Raw genomic sequence first — 19,710 nt, 5'->3', positions numbered from 1 at the left:
TAAAGGTGCTTCTGGAGTAGAGATGGAGAAACCAAAACCTTACATTACTACGTTTTCATGGCATTGTTGACTATTTACGTAGGTCCACTTCTAAGACTGCCTTTTGCAACCTCTGATGTTGGATTACCTTTAGTGGCAGACTCAGCATTATCTTTGTTTCAACACCTGGAATTTTACAACAACCTGGTTCTTCAATTAGCAAGTCTAAAGCAGCAAATTAAATTAATAAAGATATCCTAAGCAGACTGATTACCTTTTGGTAGGAATAGTTATACAAAGTACTGACTTAAAAGGGACAGTGGTTGCATAAACATGTAAGTGAAATAGATACAAAACTATTAGTCATGACCTTGTTAAAACAGTTGATATGGCAAAACCCAGTCATGAAATAACCTATAAAATGAAATATTATGATTAGTGTCAAGAGCTAATCTCCCAGAAGCCCAGACAATGTGATGCAAAGGAGCTTGTAAAAGAAACCAAACAAACTCATTTGTCATTATCTTCTGCCATCTTATTATTTCACAAGTGAGAAATCCATTAACAATTCTGCCAAGAACTAGATAGGATGCTTTGTTATTTAACACCAAGATACTCGCATCCCATGGCTATCTCAGTGTCCCTGGGGAAAAAAAAAGAAAGAAGAAAAGCAATGGAGTAATAAATTACCATAACAGTTCCATTAAAACTTAGGACGCTGAAATGTTCAAGTTTATTTGGTATTATATTTAAATGAATCAAAGGCAATGTTGTACAGTAACATTATAAAATAAAATTATTACATAGTACATTAACCAAAGCCCCAATAAAAAAAAAATCCTAAAAAGTTATTTGGGGACAGATCCTGCTCCTGCTCTTCTGCATACGTTATTTATTGAGCTCAGTTCAAGCAGCACTCTTGTTTTAAGAAAAGCAAATGGGATTTGCCCCCCAAAATGGAATATCTGTTTTATAATTCCTGTAGTTTCATTTTATCATGTGTAATATATCAAGTTCATAAGGCATAAATACGAAAAACAGTTCAATATGCTCATCATTATTTTAATTAAGTAATACAATCTAGGACACTTTTTTTCAATCACACCAAGGATTACAATGTACCTATAGCTTTAATTTGTTTATTTCTTTTTAATACAAAAGTCTATCATATAGTATACAGTATATTCTAGTTGGTAACTGGTTCACAAGGTTGATCACAATATTCTTGCAGGTTAATATTGTCAGGATTTCACCTAGCTTGTATACTTTGTACAGAGCCATGGGGTCCCTCCTTCCCAAGGCTGCTCTCCTCCAGCAGCAGCATCCCACTGCTCCATGTCTTTACCTATTTTTAAGTGAAGAGCTCTGTGCCAGATACAAAACCCACTGGGAATGACGAGGGATGTACATCCCAGTGGTGCCAGCGGCAAACAGGGAGTGGAGAAGGCAAGCAGTGGCTCACAGAGGTATTCTTGGAGCAGGGAAGCAGGGAGCCAGGCTCTGATTTCCCCATTCCCCTTGGGCTTCTGGCACTGTGGAGATCAAGCCCCAAGAGGGAGATGCATGACAAATGGCACATAGGGAAATCACTGCCCTGATAGAGGTGGGTGCCACTGGCTGCTTGTGCAAAGTAAGATGGGCAAAAGCACCTTGATAAATTAAGAGCAGCATGGATGCTTGGGATGCTGAGTGCTTGGGTTGGGCCAGCTCCACATCACCCACAGCTCCATAACCTGCCAAATCCTTCCCAGGATTTTGGGAACCTCTAATGTAAAGACTCATCTGGTGCCAACTGGATAAGTCTTGCACAGACAAAAGAAAAATCCCCGCACAGACAAAACAGGGGTCATTACATCCCTAATGCATCAGTGCAAGCACAACCCCAGCCTGCCCCGGCAATCAATAACATCCACTGCACCCTTCTCACATCTCCACTTAGATATTCAGATATTTTCTAAAATCAGATTACTGAGACACAGCAGAGGAAACGCTGCTGATTTCAGGTTGGGGGAGGCAGCATCAGACTGCTTGTGCTAGCAGAGGGGGATTGGTGAAGGTGGGGGTGCTGCCCAGTGCCCCACATTCATCCTGCCCCTCTAAGGGAGTTGTCACTGCTGGCACTGGCAGACAAGGGACTGGGACTGTGCCAACACAGGGCACACTGCTCTTTCCTGCAGTCCCTTGTGCTTGCTGCAGCCAGGCCAGGGAAGGGGTGTGAAAGGATTTTCTGATGTTACCTGGAACCAGGAATAGATTTTACATATATTATCAACCTAAATTGTGCATAAAGTAAACTGCAGAGCAATGTGCTCTGGAGCTTATTCACATGTCTAATATTAGGTATCTTGCTGGCATCTCCGCATCATCCCCAGAGGTTTCTCTATCTGTCTATATTTACTACACATGGATCCTGAGCTCCTAAACTCAGGTGCTCTGAATCACACCATAACCAAAGGCAGCCTAAAATAGACAGTGTGAACTGCTCCCTCCCTGCTGTGACTCTATCCTGCAGCATCTGGAAGGAAAGAGAAATAATCTTGGTGTTAGGAATGGGCCAAAGACACAGAATTTGAATCAGGATTCAGGCCAAGCAGGGGCAGATTTTGGTCTAGGGGTTTTTTCTTGCTCTGTATTTGCTGATGGGACACCCGACCTTGTGCTTACACTCGTTTTTCTGATAGACCAATGAGGATCACCTATCATTAAATCAAATACAGCATAAGAGCAGCGCATAAACAGCTCTCCAGCTGCAGGAAAGAACTGACATACTTCTAAAGTCACAACAAAGCCTTCGCTTTCCTCACTACTTTTTATAAACCAGCCAGAAACAAAGAGCAAGCTGGAGGAATGAGCATCCAGTGCTTTCCTAGCTGCTGTGTCATCGCATAGGAAGGCTGCTTCTGAAGAAAATAAACTACCCTACATAAAAAGCATTCACTAAAAGAATCTCTTTTCCCTTACAGGACCAGCAAGATCATGTTATCTCCTGAAAATATATACTTTTTTTACTTCATTTTTTTGTTTTCATCTATACTTGACAGAAGAACAATACTGTCTGTGTATCTGCTTTCACTAACCATGGCAGGTAATTTCTCTCACAGATTGAAAATTCCTTTGAACCTGCTATTTGCATTTGGGATGAAGCATCAAATAGACATTCCCATGGGATACAGGCTGCTTGATGTCCGGTAAAGTCAACCATCATTCTTAAGTACATTAGCAAGAGGGAAGCATAAGGTCTTCCCATGCTGAATGCATTGCATTAATAGCAAGTTTGCACTAGTGCTGAAAAATTGTGCCCTTAATATAAGTGCTCAGCAACCACCAGCCCTGCTGTTTGAGGAGCACTCTGAACTGTATAGAAGGCTTGCGGGAAAAGAACCTCCATTAGTACCCATTATGCAGTGATTTATGTTATGGGCTAAAAATAGCAAAATTAAACAGTTCTATTTAATCTACAGTCTAAAAAGGCACAAAGACTTTGTGAATAAAATTATAACTGTTCAGATTACATTTCCAAGAACTTTAACCAAGCGTAGCTTTGATTTGCCAGCTTTGCTTGCTGGCAGGAGTGAAACTGAGACAATTTCACTGTCTGCGGAGGTAAAGAATACCCTTTTGGCAAGGCAAGTTTGCCAGCTCTATGCAAATGTTAATCAACAGAAGCAACCAAAACCTCCTGTGATTGCTTTAAAACATAATCTTTTTGGTCTGCAGCACATTGCACTTATCTAAGTACTCAGTGATGATAGAGTGGGTCTTAGGGCAAGACCAAATACAAAGAGCCCTTTTTAATCTGAACATAGGAATGAACTCTGTTCATGGCTACACAGTCTGCTTTCAATCAAATGATCATGAAATACATAAATACTATAAAATAAATACAATACATTCAGAGTTTTCTACATTGTAGAGAGCTTTAAGACTTCCCTAGCTCCCCGATGTAATGCATATAGAACATTCCCTTCTATACAGTGCTACCTCCATGTACCCACACCTCTGTTACACGCAACATAGCTCAGACATCCTTCCTCTTTTGCCTGGATTCTCATCAGTCTTTGATTCTGTAAAACATTGTATTGTTTCTGTAGGAAAAAAAAAGATATTGCACTTTGAAAAATGCATAAAAATTGAACCAAGTTCCCATTAACTCCACCACAGTCTGTTATTTAAAATCATACTCAAAACAAAAAATGTTTCCCTAGCTGTTTTGTGTTTTACTACTTTTACTGCATTCTCCATCAGGATTATCCTCGGAACATTCTTCCTTAGCAAATTCTTTACAGTTCTGCCATCAGACGTTTGAAACACAGCATGAGCTATCTGAGATGCACACGGCTGGGAGTCACGGCTCTGTCCGCAGGTTCAGGATTTCATTGTACAAATGGGAACTACAATGACCAGAATGACCGTACAAGCTGCTGCTGCTATCAGAGCAGCTATCTTGCAAACCTTTGCTCTTCTGAACTCGGCTTCTTTGCGTTTTAATAAGGAATCATAGCCAGGAGTATAAATGTCTTCCATCCAGTATTCTAAGTTGTTTGGGTTTAAAGATTCTTGAGTCTAAAAATTAAAAGGAAACAATTGTTAATTGTCTGGGATCTGTCATTAATAAAATAAATAAAGCAGATGTGCCTGAAGGCCTCCCAGCTGCAGCTGGATCTGCTGGCAGGATAAAGCGGGTTATTGCTGCTTCTCACATCCCTTCAACTACTGCTTCCAGTTCCATAAGGCTGATGAAAGTGGCAACAAAATACTGTGAAAAATAAGCTCCTATAGCAGTGTAATTCTGCTGCAAAGCCCCTCACGTACCTCTGATTCACCGGAAACTTTGTCATCTTGGATGGCATTTAAATAACAACTCTTTAATCTGCTAGACAGCACGAATGTCAGCAACTACTGGCCTGTTACTGCTCTTTAAATTATTAAAGCCCAGCTGATGAGAAGGGTTCTTAACATATATTCCTTGTGCATTATGTTCTATAAAGCTAACCTAAATTTTGCTACCATAGCTTGCTTTCAAGGGCACAGTTGCTCAGCCCCATCCATCACGCATCACCAATGGACAATTTGCAGATGCCCTCCGGAACAGGAATGCCTGGGACACCAGCCCTTCATTCCAGCATGGGAATACACAATCACAGGCAGCAGGCACTAAGCATCCCACAGAGAGGGGACTGTAAGCTGGTTTCCATGAAATCCCCCAGGAAAGTGATCCTCAGCTTTGACCTCTCCTTCCAGATTCATCTCCTGAAAGGCACCCGAATGCATAATGCTTCTAGGGGCAAAAGGAGAAAGGGAACTGGATACCTGGCATGAGATTTGGTACCACACATTACTCTGGACCATCTTCATAGACGAGACCATTTAACCCCAATGGCACAGTCTATATCTCTATAGAAAGGAGTACCCTGCTTATTGCCAAAGCCTGAGTCTCTCTGGGTTCAAGATTTCCATCCAAATGATTTATTTCTTTGGTTTTAATCTTTAGGGCTTTTTTCCTTAGAATTTGTGAGCTCTTCAAGCTTTACATTTCCACCTTGCTTGTTTCTCTCCCTTCATCATTTCTGTTAGGGGGGCAACCCAAACATTTGGCATTATTGCATTAACCAGCAGAAAGGAACAAAGCAGAAAGAACATATTGAAAAATGACAGCTTTTCCTCAAAGCTGTCTCCTGTTTCTGGGGCTCCAAAAGGCCATTTGTTTAAAAAATGAAAAATGTTCCAATGGGAATACTCGAACACACACCATTTCTGTGCTCGTAACAAACCTGATCTAAAGCTCATTGGACTCCGTACAAAGAAATTCCAGCTGACTCGAGAGGGATTTAGGTAAGCTTTTAATTGGCTAATTCAGATTTTGTGGCTACAAGCTACAGATTGAAACCTTGCTTTGCCTGCTAGCAGCATTTGCTTTTTGTACAGAACCACTCCAAGAAGTGATTTTGTAGCTACCCCAGAAATAGACAATTAAAATCGAGCAGCAGTTTTATGACCATTTAATGGAGATCTCTATGATAGCACTAGTATGCTGAAGCAGAGACCATCAGATGACTCTGAGATTGCAACATTTGGGCTCCAAATTACCTATTCCAGTCTTCTAAAAAAAAAAATCAGCAACTTCATCTCTCAATGCATCAGAAAATAGCCTGACAATGTTTCATCCCAGTGGATCATCATACACAGAGCAAGGCGATGCGATCTCACACAGACCACACACATGGGACAAACCTGCCTGGATAATTTTGCCATTTCTTTTCCTGAAGGAAAACCCAACAGACTTGTCATATTCCAGGAGAAATTTTAAATAAACAGAGGTAGGAAACCCAAAGATAACCATGTTATCACGGAAAACTACAGTTTTGGACTTCTCTGAGTTGGTATTGACCTTTTAACTACTTCAGAAGGAAGATGCATTATTAAAAAGGCCCATTACTGTTAATCAGCTTCCTTTCCCATTTCATTGCCAGACGTAGGAATGTTCATTAAAGCATAATGTATTTACTTTCAGTTCTAATAAACCTAATCACTGGGAAAAAAAAACAACACTCATCAGTCTGCATCTATTTTTTAAGTTTCTCAGTAAGCTCTATTACGAAGTCTAGACATGGGCTTTGCAGAGTAAATGCAATTCTGACAGTCCTTTTGGAGGGAGAGAATCAAACCAGTAAAGTTTTATAACCTTGATCCTAAAGATAAATGATGGCAATAAGCCGATTTCTCTGGTTTGCTCACAGCCGTACGGAGCTGCTTACAGAGAATGTAATGGCCCTACGAGGAACAGATGGAGAACACTTCTCCCAGGAGAGCTTTGCTCCCAAATATCACCTCCCTTGTTGCCTCCACGTAGCAGGTAAGGGATGCTTTGCAGAGGAACTTCTTTCTGCCTATTCCTACTCTAGCATACAGTTTGCAATGCCAGGAATAGGAATTTAGTAAGCCCTCTAAAGCTTTGAAGACCCAAAAAGCAGCAGGCAGCTGGGGCAAGATACAGTCTGGTCTCTGTGTTGCTTGGTTTCTCTCTGAGTACTCTTTAGCCACAGCAAGGAGCAGGGGCTGGTGAGGATGGGGAAGTCCCCGTGAGCCAAGCCAGGAGGTGAATTTGTTGTGCACAAATTCCTGTACAAACACACACTGCACTACAGCACCATGTGGATGATCATTAACTCCAAACCAGCCACCACAGAGTCCTGAGACATGGCATGAGTCGTGAAGACTTGGGCTAACCAAGTTTTTCTCACAGTACCTTGATTCTCTCCTAGGGCTTAATCTGACAGTCTGGAGCTGGGTTAGGTACCTCAGCACTGAGCCATTGAGAGCTGCTGTGGAGCAGCAAGTCCCACACACCATGTTCCCTGGCAGAGAAGCTTTGGATACAAGCAGATGCTCTGCCTGAATACGGCTGCACCACACAGACTGCTGATCAGAGAGCCCTGAGGTGCAGGTCAGTGTGTCCCAACTGCTGCCAAGCCTGTCTCCAGCTGAGGCAGCTCGCTCTGCTCTGAGGCATGCACACATATGCAAAGAGTCCAAAATGCCTGCAGTCAGCAGCAGTCCCCTGGCTGGTTCTTACCAGCTGAATAAATGCATATAACTGATACACAGTGATCTCTGCGTCAGTGTGGATTTCATTATCTGATGTATTTTGGGTTTCATAACCAAACACTACAACTTTTGTTTGGTCTTTATACATTCCGGACATCATTCTTCATACTTTCTCTTTAAACCTGTGCTCAGATATCTTTCTTCCTAAAAGATGTCTTGTGTTTATCAGGCTAGACAGGATATCCATCATGGACAGTCAGTCCTGGGTCTGGGCATTCCACTATATATCAGGATTTTGATTTCAAATACACCACAGTTTGGGAAAATTTAAATCCAACATTTGAATTTGTCTCCCAGTAACTTGCTCTGCTCTGTTTGTTGCACACTTCCAAGCTGAACTAAAATGCAAACAAGACACACCATTAGCCGATCTGCTCTTCACATGACTCTGGTTTCCAGCAGCCACTTCAAAGCTGCAACGGTGATGTGTTTCAAAAACAGTCATGGTGTTGAACATCTTCTACAAGTATTTTATGTCTCATGTTGCTAGCAAAATGGAAAAATCCCTAACACTTAAATTTTCTGTGAATAATTCAGACAGAACAAGGATAGGAGAAAAAGCACCAATGCCAGCTCCTGCACCACTCTGCCTTACTGCAGTTAGGGACCAGTTCATCTCTGCACCCCTTTATCCCTCAATTCTAGAGCTACCAACACCATGATGGCTTAGCAGACATTCCTCCATTGCAGAATAAGCCGGGAGCATCAACCTGTCAAGAATGAACGTTCAGCAGTGAAATACCCACAGTCTTCTTTGTTCCTGGACAGGATGGATAGGGATGAGCAAGATTAGAGGTTCAACACTGCATAGCTCCCTCCTGAGCTATCCAAATCCCTTCTTAAATGCATATTCTGTCTACATTAATTCACAATCAAGCCATTCAAATTAAATAAACAGGACTCACTTGTAGATCCAATGCTGCAATCTTGCCTTTATCCCCCGAATTCCTCGTGTATTCCTCTATGGTCCATGACGGCTGTGCGCGTTTCACTTCAGCCAGCTCTGTCAACCTCATGTCTGTGTAGAGCGGGTTGCTTTTCATGTGTGACTTGAGTGACGCAGGGTAGGGGTGAGGGCTAAAGACTTGTTCAATCAAGAAAGCATCTTTTGGTTGTTTAGAGAGTCTATGTGGCTGTGGGATTTCATATTGCCTGTCTGCCTGCAGTAGGGTTCAAAAGAATTTGAGAGAAGAAACAGGACTATGAGGGGGTTAAACACAAAGCACAGAGGTATTCCTTTCAGAGTCACAATAAGATAAAGTACTGGCTAGGATGAAGGTTTTGGATGGCCTTAATCCATTTGCCCACTTTGTCTCACAACCAAAGAGGTATTTTACCGACACAAATCCACGGTCACCATAACATGAACACCAAGCTGATACAACAAAGAAAATTTAGAGTTTGTACTGTTTACAGATTATATATAAAACTATTCTGAAATGGTCCTGACAGCCAGAGGAGCCCAGCTGATCTGGAAAAACTCAGACCCATGCAGATTCTAGATTCCTGTTAGCAGATCAAATCTTAATACGAATAAGTCTTGCATGAAGCCCCCAGATAGTACCTCCTTGACACCATGCCATCCATGGTACCAGTCCAGGATCAGCCATGGTCTACTGCAGGAGCAAGGAAGGGTCTTTTAAAGTCAGCATTTCATCCTGAGCAGATCAATGTACAGAAAAGCCAAATCTGGGGGGTTTCTGCACATTTTTTTAGGGTAACCTTCTTCCCCTTCTTCAGCCTACTCATAACCCATGGCTTATGCTTTCTTGTTCACCCAACTGCACTTATTCCCACCAAGCCTCTTCCTCTCATTTTCAAACCTTCTCTGCCTTCATTCCCCATTGTAAAGAGGCACAACATGCCTATCACATGGTCCTTATCAGCAAGGGAGCTGAAGGACCCCCAGCACTCTCCAGTGTCCATGGAATAGAAACAACCACCCACATCAAGCACAGTATCAACTGAGCAGCAACCAGACCCCAGCACAAAGACAGCAGTGGGCAGCTGCTGGGAGCAATGGGCAGTTTTTCTGACTAATCAAAACAAGACCACAGTTATGCTGCATTTCCACAAGGAGAGGCTTAAGACTTGCTTAAATGACCGTGAAAGTCACAGCACTGCTACAGTTAGGATCTCACGATACACATACAAAGCTTCTTTTCTTGAGGAATTTGAATCCATGAATCTATTTTGTGGGCTTTTAAATATGCACATATTTCTCTGATAAAAGCCATCACAATAGAATTGCAAAACATCCCTTCTAAAATAACCACCAGAGAATTTCAATTTTGCCCACACCCTTTTCACCAAATTGATTACCCAGCCTCCTTATATTGCCACTGATGAGGAAGAATACCATCATCTTCCAAAGATGTCAACCATATTATTCCCCTTCCCTTTCCAAAAGAACAAAGCTTTTCAAAACTAACTTGACCATATTGCAGCTGCCAAGCAAGAACATATAGGTACAAAATCACTCAATTAAGATAACAATAAAGACAGGCATAATATGGCAGGGTAAAGTATTGTCATATCCTAAGGCTTGTGATGACTATGGAAGACATTCATAACTAAATTATTTTAAGTGCTTATTATGACAGTTAAAGTTTAAATTACCTCTTTAGATTTCCTGTGCCAGTCCTTATTTTCTCCTCCATCTCTCTCTTTCCTCTCCTCTTCCGTAATGCCAACTTGGTTGGTGTAGGTAATAGCTCTCCAGTCTCGGGGAGAGTTTGAAATACTTGCTATCTTGGACTCCGTTGCGCTGTTTTCCTCTGTTAATGATCTGGATGACCTCCTAGTAAATAAACTTTTTTTTAAGGCTTTTACTCGAAGACTCTCGCTATTACTTCCACTGGCATCTGAGCAGCACCATTCTGGATTATTCTCCAGTTTGCCTCCATGAGGAGTATTGTGGCACTGAAATATCTGCGGGGAGTTACTCTCATCCGACGCAGCCTCACTCGTCAAAGAATTGAGATCTATTTGCACACTGACCTTCTCTGGCTGCTGGATTTTTTGATCCAACTTGCTTAGTTTTCCCAGGACTTGCGAGATTTCTTCTCGGACGCCTGAGAGAGATTCCAGTTTCTTCTCTATTTCACCAATTCTCAGCACTAGTTTGCAGACACTCGTTTTTAGTTCATCATCCGTGTTACTGACATCTGCCCGGGCCACTTTATCCAACTTGTTACAGGCACTCCCATTGGAGATCTTTGTCAAATTGTGCTCAGGTGAACTCTCGCAGTCTGATTTGTGCACCTGGGACAAGGAACCGGTGCTGTTGTAGCATGAAGACTGCATCACTCCCGTGGACCCGCTGATACTCATGTCATCCAAAAACCGGAAAATGTCACTGATATCATCACTCACGATTTCTGAGTCATCATCTGAGTGCTTCAGAGTGTGCCGCTCTCCGTACTTGGCTTGGCCTGCTGCACACAAGTCCTTGCACTTCTTGTGGTCCAGAACTTGTTGCTCTGTCTGTGTCCCAACACTTGTGGTCCTGTCAATGCTCAAGATTTGAACAGAAGTACAGTTAATGCTTTTATCCTTAAACTTTTTGACTGGCTCATGTTTCTCCACATCTAGAATAGAAGGTATTTCCTTGGGTTTATGCCCATTTGGTTTCACAGCGTAGTTTGCCTGCATAATTGGTTGTGGATCCTTCGCATTTAGGTAGGACGGATGCCTGTCAGCTGAAGGAAAGTTTGGAGACGCGTTGTTTGAACTCTGGTATCGCAGCTTCTCTTCAGACTGCTTCCTATTAAAAAATGATCGTTCAAAGTCGGGTACCTCCTCAGTATTTAAACTCCAGCTTTTAGCTGGCCAGGCAGTTTGCTTGGCTGGCTTTCCAGTCCACTTTTTGGTGTCCTGGGGCCCGAGAATAGGAGTTGGGCCAAAATACGTTGAAGCTTGAAGATCATCTAAGCTTTCATGCTTCACTCGTCTCTTGTCTGGTATAGGAGAATAAACTGGATTCAAGTACTGACTGCTGTATGGCATTTCAAAGCTGTGGTTGAAGAAAGTCTGCTTAGAGCTTTCTTTCCTGTTCTTAGGCTCTCTGTGTCCATCTTCTGGCTTTTTGCTGGGTGGTATTAAGCTGGGAGATATTGTAATCAGATTATGAAAATCTTCTTTGAATATATTTCTTTTCTGGACACACGTCTGCATCACAAACGGCTCATCATTTGAAATGAAAGTTTCTTTTATGCCTGGATGTATAGGCAAGGAGTCCTGGTCTGATTCATTTTCAATGTTCATGGGGAAGTACGTACTTTGCATCTCGCATGGTGGAGATGTGGCGATAGAGTAGGACGCCAATGCTTGCAGCCTGTCCAGAGAGGCAGCCCGGCCCTTCATGTCCTTATTAACACCAAGTAAAAAGTTGGGTTCCGACGAGGGGACAAACTGTTGACAGTCTTTGCAGTCCATCTTTCTGCATTTTGAGGACCTTCTGACTGGAAAACCCCGGTTGAACTCTTGGTCATTCAGTTCACAGTTGGGCACACAGTCTGCCGCATGGCAGATTTCTGTGTCAGACCTACAGGACTCGAAGGACTCTTTCTTCTTCACTTTTTGCCTTGCAACTGGAAGCTTCTCCTTGGCCACTCCCCCATTCATTTGTATGAGGTTGAATATTGTTACTATATCTGCTGCAACCATGATTTTCTTTGATTGCTGATTGTTTACAGTGCATCTCATTTTGTCTTTGAACAAAGTCGCTGGGAAATTAGGATCCAGGCAAGCAGTGTAAAACAGCACACTTCTGAGCTTGGCCAACTGGGATAAATCAAACCTCGCACACAGGGACTTGCAGAGGTCCTGATAAGAAACAGTATTCTGCTTCGTGTCCAGCTCCTCCAAGATCTTCACAAGGAAGAGCGAGGATTCTTGGTTGGACTCCATGGTTTAAGTGTATTTTGCTGTTTAGCCTGGAAACTCTGTTCCACTTCTATAGCAACACACAATAGCAAACAAAAAAGATTGTAAGTCACCCACAAATAAGATTCAGGACCTTATCAGCCCCAGATGGGACTTGACTCTCTAGCCATGTAGTTGAAGGTTTGCTTGTATGACCCACCCTCATGTTTCTGAACTCCAGGCATTCTGAACTCCAATCCTAGCACTGATGAATTTAATCCTTAAATGGAATCAGGATTTCATCCAAGGAGGCTCATTTATGTCAGTGTCTTGAAAGCAAGGAAGTGAATAAACAGCAGAAGCTTTGGAGGGGCTGAACTAATGGCAGATATACAATATATACAATCCCAGCCTGCTTCCTGTGGGGCTTTCATAGAATTTCTCACCAACTTATGAGAGGTTGAAAGAACAGACACATCAAATTGTTTGGCAATAACTCTAGCCCTACCCTAACCAGAGATGATCTACCACGCCATGACACCCCCAGTTGTTTTCATATCTGACTGCAGACGGCTCTCAGAAAGATTTACTGACAGTAAACTTCTGATGTGGTTTTAGAAGTTACCTGAACACAGAATTACCACCTTGCTTATTTCAAAACATTATTTGCACCTCTACTCCGGATACTATGGGGCTTTTCCCAGAAATACCTTTTCCTAAGTTTATGACTGAGGAATGGAAAAGCTGCCTGGTCCCATGAAAAAAAATAATCAGTGTGAGCCCCATTTCAGCTGTTTAGATAAGAGACGAAAGAGTTAAACACAAAAAATCCCACTGAACCTTGAAACCAATCCAGCAGATGCTAGAGGGCTGCCTGCCAATCAGGGTGGATTTGAAGACTGAGCAATATCAAGGACAGAGAACATTCTCTTCAGTGATGTGCTCCCAGAGAAACCCAGGGTGCAGCTTCATTCACTAGCCTCAAATGATAGGGCAGAGGTGGAGAGCAAAGGCTGCACATTTATGTGGATAACAAGAATAGCCTGAACAAGCACTGCTAACGCTAGCAAACATCTTGGGAAGGATATAAACCCCTGCCCTTTCAGACTTCAAACCAACCTCTAACTATTATGGATTAGAAAAGGACATTGATGGGAGGCAGATTATTTTTCATCTGCCTACTATGAATATCCTTGTCAGTGTCTCTGCTGCTGGCTACTAGGAGAGGCAGAGCACGCAATGATGCAGTCTGCCAATTTCTATGTTTGATCACTTTGTTATTCTTACAGATAGGAATGACAAAAGTATTTTCATTTCCCCAAAAAGGTATGGTATCTTTCCCCATTCACTCCCACCCTTAGATGACCCCTGGAACTAGTATCTCCATCCACCCAAATGGCAAAGCATATAAGTCAGGCTTACAAGGCTTCTTATCACTCATTTCAAGTCACCTCCCAGCCAAAAACCTCAGTACTCCTGAGCACCACTCCAGGAATACAGGGTCCCATTCTTGCAGCCTTTCATCTTGCTGTGACACTGCACACTGGTGATCACCCAGTGTCAGAGCCAGCATAAAAAGGTTTTGTGTCAAAGTCACAGTAGCATCTTCCAAAGGGAAAAAAGAAAACCACCAGGTTGCCCACGTGAATATGAAGCAAGTCTCCATGCAGACTTGGCTGTTTAAGCAGCATCTTTCTACTGTCTTAAGATCAGAACTTGAGCAGCAGCAACGTGAAGGTATTTCTGTGATTGTAAACACAGCTCTCAGAAACCAATGGCTACAGGGGTTTTCCAACACCTCTGCTGCGTGTGTGTTTGCTTTTAAAGCTCCTGTATTATGCATAGCAGCTCAACTCTTCTGCACACTGACACAGAGCAAAAATGTGAAATTGCTCAGAGCTCAGCTCCAGAAAGTAATGCTAAAAGCTGGAGAAGGATGTCTGTGTCCCTTTTCTCTTTATCAGAAGTCTGTGCTCAGAGGCACAGGCTTTTAACAGCCTGCCTCTATATTTCTATGACATGTCACCATTAGACAATGAAGCTCCCAAGCTAGAGTTAAACCAAACTACCTGCCACCAGAGCCACCAAGCACTCCCAGAGTAAACTTCACATGTGGGGTTCAGAGACGTTCCCAGCTGCCAGGGGCTAGCATTCCAAGTTAGTTTTCTGTGTGTTATAAACCTGCCATTTGGGGAAAGAGTGGAAATCTGTCTTTTTGTCACCTCCAGGCTCAATACCAGCAACACCGTCTCCTCCCATTTGTAACTTCACAGCTCCTTGCAAAACCCTCACCTGGATATGCATTTTCACACACTGTACACTGTCTGCACCAGCCTGCCAGCGTCCTGCTTTCTCCCCACTCACACTCCTGCTAAAATACCTGTTTTGTTCCCTACCTTTCTGCCTTCGCTCTCTCATCCCAGTAAGGATATCCTAGGTACAGTTTCTTGAGTTTTATTTGGTTTGCAACAGCCCATTCTTAGCATATCCCTCCCATCAGAGGTTTTAACTTCAAATTATGTTTCTAATCCCTATGAATCTAGTAAAACCTAGGTGAAAGCCCTGCACACCTCCAAATCTCACACTGCTTTTATTTAACAGCATCAAGGAGCCTTGGCTTGGGGACTCTAACCCATATCCAAGCAGTAAGGCAGCTGCACTGAAGCATGGGTCCCAAGCAGAAGAGGTCTGCTTGACCTGGTCTAGCTCTGTCTAGGATCCTGTACTCCCAGAACCAAGCCTGGAGGTGATGGTCAGCTGTAAAACAGTGAAAGAACAGGGAGGTGACAGAGGGATTAAGGCAAGGGTGACCAGGAGAGAGCTGAGCTTGCTGAAGTGGGAATTGGAGCAATTCTCTCAACAGGCTGAGATATGAGAGGTGGGATTTGGACAAAGCAGGTTGCAAAATCAGATGTGGGTCTTGAGGAGCAGCTAGCTAGAAGCTGGAATAATTTCCTCTTGGCTGTTCACTAACAGCTTTCTGGTGTGAGCGCACATTAGGTTCAAAAGGTACCTTTGGGCTTCAGCCTGGGCATAGAAATGTATGTTCCCTCATGCCAGAGCATCAGAAATGTTGCTAGTGAAGCACACAAAAGATTCAGGCTGTGAAGAATAAGATGTATTACCCTATAAGAATAATATATAAGGGCCCTGAAATCTTGTTTTCTAGGTCAGGAATGAAAAACCCAGTGCCAAGGTTTTTAGAGGCGTATTAAGCTCCTCTGCCTCTTGTCAAGCCGCCTAACAGCCTGCAACAGAGACAGGTGACTCTTGGCAAGTCACACCGGGAGATGCCACATCCCAGGTGCCAAGCACTTGGCCGAGCACCATCTCAGCTGTTATAGTGACATTCATTCATTATCTCTCAGAGCAGGACCAGAATAGACCTGGACGTGGCATATAAACGCAAAGCTCCATAAAGAAAAGAGTACAGGAAGGCCTTTTAAAGAGGGTACAGCGTCATGAATCAGTCAAAAGCAGCAAATCAAATGAAATGACCCACAGCAAGAGGAGCAGCATGGAGCATCCTCAGATGGCCTCAATTCCACTGACATCCTCATGCCTTACCTTCACTACCAGCATCCACGATGCATCCTCCAAACCACCCCCAAACTGACTTAGGTCTCCAAAGGAACATGGAGCTAACCAGACACAAGGACAGGATCTCGCTTATTTATTTTCAGCAAGACAGTCCTCTGACCAAAGGAGCCACTTAACATTCCATCTTTAAAATGATTTGTTATATTAACACTGGGAGGGTCGCTTTGACTCAGCTCCCCAAGACCTGACATTTGCTGTTCTAACAGCACAATTATATCCCAGCATGGACTCGTACAGCATCATATTGCATGGCTAGTCGATGGGGTCTGACTCTCCTTGCACGCAGATGAGCTCCAGGCTTACCACAAATCGATGTCTTCTTGCCCTGCACCAAGAGCAATGAACTGAGCTCTCATCTTACCATTATCTCAGCCTCTGGAGAAGAACAGGAATATTACAGTTACAACCTCCATCCCTAGTGATGCTTCCTGCTGCACAAAGGGAATCTACTGTTCTATTTTCTGGTGTCTTTAGGAATCAAGCATCCATAAGACCTCTCCCCTGTGGCTCTCCAGACCAGGGGAACCAGTGTACTCTTTCATGTAGCTTGGTTCCCCACAGGAAAAGCAGAATGTACTTTCCCTTCTCACCACCTCCCAGATCAGCGCTGGGGCAGGGGGTCCCCTCACCTCCTGACTATCCTATTCACCATGCAGGAATTCATATTAGTAGTGGTTCTCAGTTGCCCTCACTGCTTTCCCCCATGGAACCTTCAAACCCTGCCCCACTGCAAGATCTGGGGGCAGCACACATCGGGGCAGACAAATCCCAGCACAGGATTCAAGAGAAAGTCCCACCACTCGACTTCCCTGAGCAGCTGTAGGGTGCCAAGGTGCTTCTCACGAGCCTGAAACGTGGCCACTGGCAGAGAGACTACATTATCTTCCTCTGTTATTTCCTCCTTCATTTCCTTCCCTGTTCTTTGTGCCTCTGACATTTGCTCTCCCCATTTCCCAATATCCACAGCAGGTGCAGCTAATACACAGCCACAGTTGCTGGAGCCATCATTTCCCCTCTCCCTTTGATTTGCCAGCAGAGAGGGAAACAGCATCCTTGTTTTGCTTGCCCCCACGGTGACTAACGGGCCACCCTATAATAGCATTATGGCAACACCAGGCAGAGCAAGCAATCCTCACATAAATTCCCCCAGAAAGAGCCAGCTACTTCAGTGCAGGAAAACACCAACACAGAGCCTGTGATATGCTATTTTACTATTAACTTGAGCTCATAAGTCTTTCAGCCTGTCTCCCCAAAGACAGATACTATAAAACAAAGCAGGCAACGCACACCTTCGCGTGAAACAAGTAACCCATCGGGATGGAATTCATGGTTTGCTTTTCCCCATACTCACGAATCCATTTCTCTGTCAAAACATTAAGAAACCTGTGATGAACAAACAGGCATCTCAAGCTCTGTCTGCTTCCACCACACACACACACATCGGAGCCGGCATTTGGGGAAACACTGCCTATTTCTGCACACCTTATTCCTCCTCCTCCCCTGCCTTCCACTGCTCCTTAGAAAGAAAACTAAAAAGCGCACTTTGGAGCCTTGCCCACGCAATGGCCATCACTTCTCTCCACCTTTCATTGAAGAGACACTCCTCTGAACAGCCCGACACCAGCCATCTCCTCCGGACTGCTCCCTCCTCTGCACGGAGCAGGGTGGGCTCCGCTTCCCAGGGCAGGTAGGAGTGCTGGCTCCCAGCCTCGCTGATGTGGCTCTTATTTACCCCTCCAGAGCCGAAGGGGATGAACGCCTGCAGCCTGACTGCTCCCAGGGCTTATGCATCCGCTCTCGCCCGCAGCTCACTGCTGTTCTGCTCAGGAACAACACGCTCCGAGCATCCCATCACCAACCTCATCCGCGGATCACCAGGGGGCTCAGTGGGGACGAGCACTGGAGGAAGTTGCTATTTTCTGGCTCTTATCTTGTGGGAACAAGGCTTGGAAAACCACGCTTTACAAACCCAGCTCCTGAACGGCAGAGGTTCTGCTGTAAAAGGACTCTGCACAACACTTCAGCTTCCCCCCACTACAGAATTCAGCAGTTTTTAAAGGCTCCTAATGCATAAATTAACGGGAAACTTGTGGATAAAGGCAGTGTATCCTCACGGATGTGCCAGGGCTCAAGTCAAACAAGGATTGCCATCGATTTTTCTTGCACAACAACATTAGGCTGATTATTTGCATTGTTCAGTTATGCAATTCAGGATCTATATGATCTGGAAAAGTGCAAACAATCATTCTAAGTCTGTGCAATAAATCACTTGAATTATTACTGCATCATATGCTCTTGGTTATTCTTTGCCAACTACCGGCCCATGCAAACACACACAAATTTCATCCTCTCCATACGTTATCAGAGCATATCTAAGTCACGTTTTTCCTCCAAATTTTCTGAACAAGGAGACACCATTGGAAACACGAACAAATAGACACGAAAAGGTCTAACGGAGTCAAATGTGAGCAATTTATTCCATCCATGGGCAAACCTACAACCATCTCACTGCCACCCCGGACCTGTCTCTCCACTGACCGGTTTCCTCACCCTAGCGGGTCCGGCTTCCCTCGTCCCCACCGCTGGTGCTTCCCATCCCTTCAGGCTCCCTGACTGAGGGTTTGGGGGCACAAACCGGGGGTCACCTATATCCCCCCTCCAGTTGCCAGGGGACAGATCCAGCTGTGCGGGACTGAAGTGGAGCTGCCAAAGTCACTGATGGAGTTCCAGGATTTTGGAGTCCTCCCTTTCCTGGGGAGCCCGACAAAGAACTGGGACCGCGGGGCGGCCGGCGGGGTCCGCAGGGGCTGGGGGGGGTGGGGGGGTGGTGTCTTATCGGCGCTTACTTCCCCTATCCCCGACCAGGCGGAGGGAGCCGGTGCTGAAGCCCCCATCCCGCACCCCATTGCACCCCTGGGGCTGGAGAGCGGAGGGCTCTTGTCTTCAGCCCCCCTTTCCGCCAGCGCACCCGCTTGTCCCCCTCCCCGTACCTGGGGCTCACCTGAGGGTTCCGCCTGCCTCTTGCCTGGGGAGCGCGGCCGTCACGGCTGGCTCTGCCTCTGCAGCAGCCGCTGCCCAGCGAGGAGGAAGAAGAGGAGGATGAAGAGCCCGAGCCTGGAGCCCCAGCAGGATGCCATAGCGCCGGGCTGCGCTGACAAAGGCGGCAGCAGGTTGGCATGGGAGGAGGGAGAGACGGAAAGGAGGAGGGAGGGGGCTGCTCAGGCCGAGCCTCCCTGCACCGCCCCCGGGCCCGCAGCCGCGGGGGGGCTGTCCCGGCCGGCCCCAAGCGCTGCGGCAGCGGGGCCCGCAGCGGCGGTGCGCGGCGGGGAGCCGGGACCCGCGCTCCGGCCCTTCACGTTATCATCGTTATCTTTATCATTAGTGCAAGTACCGGCCGCTGTCGCAGCCTTTAAGCTGGGGGTTGGGGCCGCTCGGCGTCCCGGCAGCACCGAGCCCAGGAGCACCCCCGGCGCTGTTTGTATGGAAGAAGGCAGCTCCTGGCTCCCCCCGCACTGTCAGCGCCGCTATTCCCCCCATCCCTGCATCCCAAATCCGGGCAGAGGGTGACTGGCACAAAGGTGTGCAGGGGAGGGGGATGCCCAGCACCTGGAGACACCGCACCCCTGCACACCCACCGCCCTGGGGTGCAAAGGCCACTGA

The 19,710-nt window shown here is 45.1% G+C and overlaps 1 protein-coding gene across 1 annotated transcript; it reads right to left on the bottom strand.

Moving 5' to 3' along the window:
* Nucleotides 1-670: 670 nt before the first annotated feature.
* Nucleotides 671-19,201, bottom strand: MINAR1 (membrane integral NOTCH2 associated receptor 1). Its single transcript, XM_034066201.1, has 4 exons — nt 19,041-19,201; nt 10,204-12,541; nt 8,490-8,744; nt 671-4,542 (listed from the first exon to the last, which is right to left on the bottom strand). Exons 2-4 carry the CDS (start codon nt 12,493-12,495, stop codon nt 4,345-4,347), a joined length of 2,745 nt encoding a protein of 914 aa, XP_033922092.1. The 5' UTR covers nt 12,496-12,541; nt 19,041-19,201; the 3' UTR covers nt 671-4,344.
* Nucleotides 19,202-19,710: the final 509 nt, after the last annotated feature.

The sequence above is a fragment of the Melopsittacus undulatus genome, chromosome 9 (genome assembly GCF_012275295.1).
Source record: "Melopsittacus undulatus isolate bMelUnd1 chromosome 9, bMelUnd1.mat.Z, whole genome shotgun sequence".
Lineage (NCBI taxonomy): Eukaryota > Metazoa > Chordata > Aves > Psittaciformes > Psittaculidae > Melopsittacus > Melopsittacus undulatus.
Note: the sequence above shows the minus strand (reverse complement) of the source record. Positions and strands in the feature narration are given on the sequence as shown.